This window comes from Protobothrops mucrosquamatus, unplaced genomic scaffold, assembly GCF_001527695.2.
Source record: "Protobothrops mucrosquamatus isolate PMUCROS unplaced genomic scaffold, P.Mucros_1.0 scaffold10516, whole genome shotgun sequence".
NCBI classification, from domain to species: domain Eukaryota; kingdom Metazoa; phylum Chordata; class Lepidosauria; order Squamata; family Viperidae; genus Protobothrops; species Protobothrops mucrosquamatus.
Genome location: NW_015396302.1, coordinates 3,539 through 8,450, shown reverse-complemented (window position 1 = coordinate 8,450; position 4,912 = coordinate 3,539). Strand labels below are relative to the sequence as shown.

Sequence of the window (4,912 nt, the reverse complement as noted above, 5' to 3'; positions counted from 1 at the left end):
GCGCATCAGCCTACGGGGGGGGGTCTTTGAGGGTGCCATGGGGGAAGCTGCTTGCAGACCCAGAGGCAGTCCAGCGCTCACACTAGGAAGGAACTGGGGAGGGGGGGCGTTGGAAGGCAGCCGCTTCCAGGTGCCACCGCATGCGAGGGCGTGGGTTGGGGTCCTTCCAGACCCACAGACTTACCTCTTCTCATCTGCCCCCTCCCTCTAGGGACCTGGTCCACTCGGATTCGGACTCCTCCATCCCGCACCTGAGTGACCACCCACGGGCGGCCATTTCCATGCCCAAGTTGCGTCCCGGCCTGCTGAACAAGTCGGCCGAGGAACAGCAGTACCAAACGGAGTCCGGCGAGTCGGAGAGCCCGCTGACGATGAAGAAGGTGCCGGTGCTCAACCACCACGGTGGGCTGGAGAAGGCGGCCAGCCTGGGGGAGCTGGGCCCGGTGGGGGCCCGTTCGAGGGACTCCTCTCGGTCACACAGCCCCAGTTCCACCGAGCCCGACACCCCCTCGCCGCCCGCCAACGGCCGCACCACACTCTCCCTCCTGTCCGGCAAGGCGAACAGCCGCATCCCACACCTGGCGGCCAAGAAGACGGGCGCGGCAGGTGAGGAGGACAGTGGCTCCACCGGCGAGGAGACCGACTCAGGCCCCGGGAAGAAGAAGTTCCCGCTTAAGATCTTCAAGAAGCCCCGGAAGTAGCTGGCGGACGGGGAAGGACCGGGCAAGCCGCCCTGTGCTGTCCTCCACCGAACCAGATTCGCCCCGTGGTGACAGAGAGACGCTCTTTGCTGGGGGGGCCTCCTGGGGCCAGAGTGCCCTGCTTGGCTGCGCATGGCTTGCACCCGCTGCCCCCCTTCTGCCCGCCGCTCTCCTCCGGGCGGCTGGAGCAGGGTCACCTCGACAGGCGCCCCTGGACCGCAGCCGCCCCTCTGGCGCAGAACCAAAGCTTTGCGGCCGTCGTGGCTGGTCGGTGCAGCCGGGTAGAGGATGGCGACGCTTCGGGCTCCTGGCTGCCTCCTGGACCAGCCAGAGTGGCCGTGCGGGAGCCCCTCGCGCTGGGTCTCAGGGCAAGGAGGAAGGCGGCCGTCCGGCCAGCAAGGCGGCTGCAGGGGGGCAGCTCTTTGGGCCAGCCAGCTGCTTTTCGTAAAACTGTTTTGAATCTAATAAAGCATGTAGACTATTTTAATAAGTTCGACCGTGTGGTGTCCTTCTGGGATGGCTGCGGGGGCGGCCAGAAGCACTGTTGCCCCCCCCTCCCGGGCCCAACCAAGAGATGGCCTTTCTTTCCTCTTAAGGGCCTGGGGGTGTTTTCCTAGGCAACAATCCTGCCTTCTTGGCCGGCGGAACTCTCCGCCACTGGCCAGAAGGTCCCGTGCCAAAGAGCCCAGATTCCCCGACAGGGACACCAGCCTGGGGACACAACATGCAGCACACGCAACGGCTCCTTGTCCTTCCCACGTAGGCACAACAGGTTTATTTGTCTGGTTTCCAGAAGGGTCTCTAAAAATGCTCGAGTTTGTGGTTCTCCCCACCGCCCTTTACAGAGGGCGATTCTTTGGAAAGCACCCCATGTGTGGGGAGGAGGGAGGACACGCTTGGCAAGATTGTGTAGTGTCTTCCTGTGCAGCCTCAGTGGGTGCCGGGAGCACCTGTAAGAAGACTCTCTAGAAAAACGATGTGTGTGTGGCTTTGTCCATCCAGGGGTCTCTGCCCAAAGGGTCCGTTGCCCATGTCCATTCCTGTCCCTGGTCTTTCTGTCACCCAGCTGTGGCCAGCAGGCAGATGTTGCCGCTTTGTCTGGGGCTGCAGCACAAGAGGCAGTGCGGGAGGCTGAGCCAGCCCAGGGCGGCGCTGGGAACCTCCTGCCGGGGTGGAAAGGAGGCTGCCGTGAGCTGATTCCAAAGTGAGGCGCCAAGTGGAGGGCGTACAGGAAGTCCTCGACTTACGACCATTTGTAAATAACCGAGCAGCACTGAAAAAAGTGACTCGCGTCCGTTTTTCCCACTTAGGACAGTTGCTGTGTCCCTGTGGTCACGTGATGAAAATTCGGACACTTGGCAACTGGCATGTACTTAGGACGGTTGCGGTGTGATCCCCTTTTGCGACCTTCCGACCGGCAAAGTCCATGGGGGGAATCTAGATCCACTTGTCAACCGTGTTCCTAACTTAACAACTGCAGTGATTCACTTAGCAACTGTGGCAAGAAAGGTTGTAAAATGGGGCAAGGCTCACTTTAACAACTGTCTTGCCTAGCAACCGGCATTTGGGGCTCGATCATAGTCGTAAGTTGAGGACTTCCCATACTCTGGGCAGGGGAGGAGGACTTCCACAGGGCACAAAGCACCAGGGGCCTCTTTGATTTCGGAGACAGGGCAGGCCCACCCCGGGAGGCTGCCGCAGCCGAGAATCACTGCCTCATGGAGCAGCACAGCAACCACCCTGTCCCAGCCCCCAGGCTTCTCTTGTGGGGGGCGGACATGGGGGCCCCAGCATCCTCAAGGCCGGCCCTCCCGGCCAGCAGCAGCAGCATCACTTCCGCAGCGTTGCTCTGACTGCAGGCCCCTCCAAAGGATGGAAAAGGTGGCTGGTCAGGTCCAGGTCGTAAGTGGACCGGCACAGATGCCTCCTCCGTGGGCCCCACAGAATCAGGCCTCGCTGCGATCTGGCAGTTGCCAACTGCCCGTGAAGTCGCTGTCCGTCAAGTTCACAGTGTAGGGAACGTCGATGACCTGGTGGGACAGCTCACGGCCACTTGCAGAACGCCAGGAGTTCAGAGGTCGGATGGCTTTCCTGAACCGCTGCAACGACAGGACAGGAGACTTGCTCGCTGGGCCAGATGCCCAACTGCCCACCTCCGCTATCGAGGGGATCGCCAGGAAAAGTCCCAAGTGGATGTGCACCAGGGGATTTCGGGAGAGGCGAGAGGGCGTGGGCTCTCCACACAGCCCGGACAGTGTGTCCGCTTCCCGGAAGCTGGCCCCATCCCGCGACCCACTGGGTGCTCTCCCCGACTCACAGCAACCAGTGTCCCGGACTCCTTGCAGAGGGCAATGCCAGCCCAAAGCGGAATCTGAATGCAGCTCAGCACCCCCATGCAGACACCCAGCGCCTGGCCCCAGCGCGGGAACCGGTATGCTCCGTAGTGCAGTGTGGTGCCTGACAGGTCCATGAAGATGTAGAGGAGAATGAACTGTGAAGGGAGCAGAGAGGACAAGGATGGCAAAGGGGTGGGAGGACACCCCACTGCTGCCCAGACTCTCCCCATAAGAGCTGTGGGGGCAGGAAGACCGCAAAGCCCACGCCTGGCCTACCGTCAGCATGCCCGGCGTGAAGATCACCCAGCAGGCCTTGAAGTACGGCACCAGCTGCCTGCACCAGGGCGGGCACAGCCGGATCATGTCGACAATGTCTTGGCAAAACTGGTTCACGCCTGCCGGAAAGGAAATGGGTAGCGCACGGCTGTGGGGAAGCACCCTTGCCAGTCCGCCCCCCCTTGCTTCGGGTTTCTTTCACGCATCCCACACCGCCCCTCGGCCGGATGACAGCATGTTGCGCACAGCCACTGCCTGGTTTTCTGATCCAGGGCGAAAGAGGAAGCAATTGCCATCTTTGGTTTTTTTTCTGAACCCAAGCTGTCCCAGTCCAGATTAATTTAGGAAACAGCCCGGCACTTTAAGGCCGCGTGGACTTCGACTCCCAGAATTCCCCAGCCAGCATGGGTGGCTGAGGAAGCATGGCTGGCTGAGGAATTCTGGGAGTTGAAGTCCACACATATTAAAGTTGTCAAGGTCGAGAAATACTGGACTAGGCGATCCTTCTGGTCTCCTCCAACTCTTTCATTCATGACTGGCTGGGGAATTCTGGGAGTTGAAGTCCACAGATTAGATGCTATGGCTGGGAAGCCTTGCCTTCAAGGCCCGATGCTTTGCATTTTAGTGAAAAAGGAGAGAGGGGGAAAACCTCTCTCCTTCCCAACACTGTTGACGTTACCCAGCTGGATAATGAAATGTCTGCAACCTAGCTCAGAGAGCACCAATGGCTGCCTCCTCCTCCTCCTCCTCCTCCTCCATCACTTCCTTCTAGCACTGACGATGTTCCCTAGTCGGGTCCTCTCACAGAGGGCAATAGACCCCATGATCCTTCTCCTCCTCCTCCTCCTCTCTGCAAACCCACCTCCCTTCTAGCATTGATGATGTTCCCTAGTCTGGTCGTGAAACGTCTGCAAGAAACAGCCAAGCACAGAGAGCATCAAGGACCCCACAGTCCTTCCTCCTCCTCCTCCTCCTCCATCACTTCCTTCTAGCACTGACAATGTTCCCTAGTTGGGTCCTCTCACAGAGGGCAATAGACCCCATGATCCTCCTCCTCTTCCTTCTCCTCCTCCTCCTCTCTGCAAACCCACCTCCCTTCTAGCATTGATGATGTTCCCTAGTCTGGTCGTGAAACGTCTGCAAGAGACTCTCCCAGCTCAGGGAGCACCCAGGACCCCACATGTCAGCAATGCTCGATGGGGTGAATTCCAGCCTATTCACTACTTACTTCCACTTTTTACACTGAGGGAAGGGAAGCCTGACCTGACAGAGACCAAAGGTCCTTGGCACATGAACAAACCACGTATGCTGGTTAGTGGTGAAGAGAGACTCCTAGACAGTCCCACAGGAGGGGACCCTCCCTGGGAAGCCATTGGCCGCCTGGCACGGCTTGCTCACCCCACGCGGACTCACCGTAGAAGAAGGCCACTCCGAGGCACATGAAGAGAGCCACAATGATGAGGCCGAAGCTGGTGCTGTAGGCATCGATCAGGGTGAACCAGTAAATGCCGCCCTGGAAGAGGAAAGCCACAAACGCCTGGCACCAACCTGGGCAGAGTCCTGGAAAAGTGGGCAGAGCCGGCCTGGACCTCCCAAATC

The 4,912-nt window shown here is 59.6% G+C and overlaps 1 protein-coding gene across 1 annotated transcript in view; it reads right to left on the bottom strand.

The window, feature by feature from the left end:
- Positions 1-2,647: 2,647 nt before the first annotated feature.
- LOC107301183 (sodium-dependent proline transporter-like) overlaps positions 2,648-4,912 on the bottom strand; it is a gene marked incomplete at its 5' end in the record, with an annotated part of 5,728 nt that continues 3,463 nt past the window's right edge. The window contains 4 exons of the mRNA XM_015830442.1: positions 2,648-2,800; positions 3,019-3,192; positions 3,314-3,432; positions 4,727-4,826. Coding sequence (XP_015685928.1) covers positions 2,648-2,800; positions 3,019-3,192; positions 3,314-3,432; positions 4,727-4,826 — 546 coding nt within the window. The remainder of the gene's footprint in view (positions 2,801-3,018; positions 3,193-3,313; positions 3,433-4,726; positions 4,827-4,912) is intronic.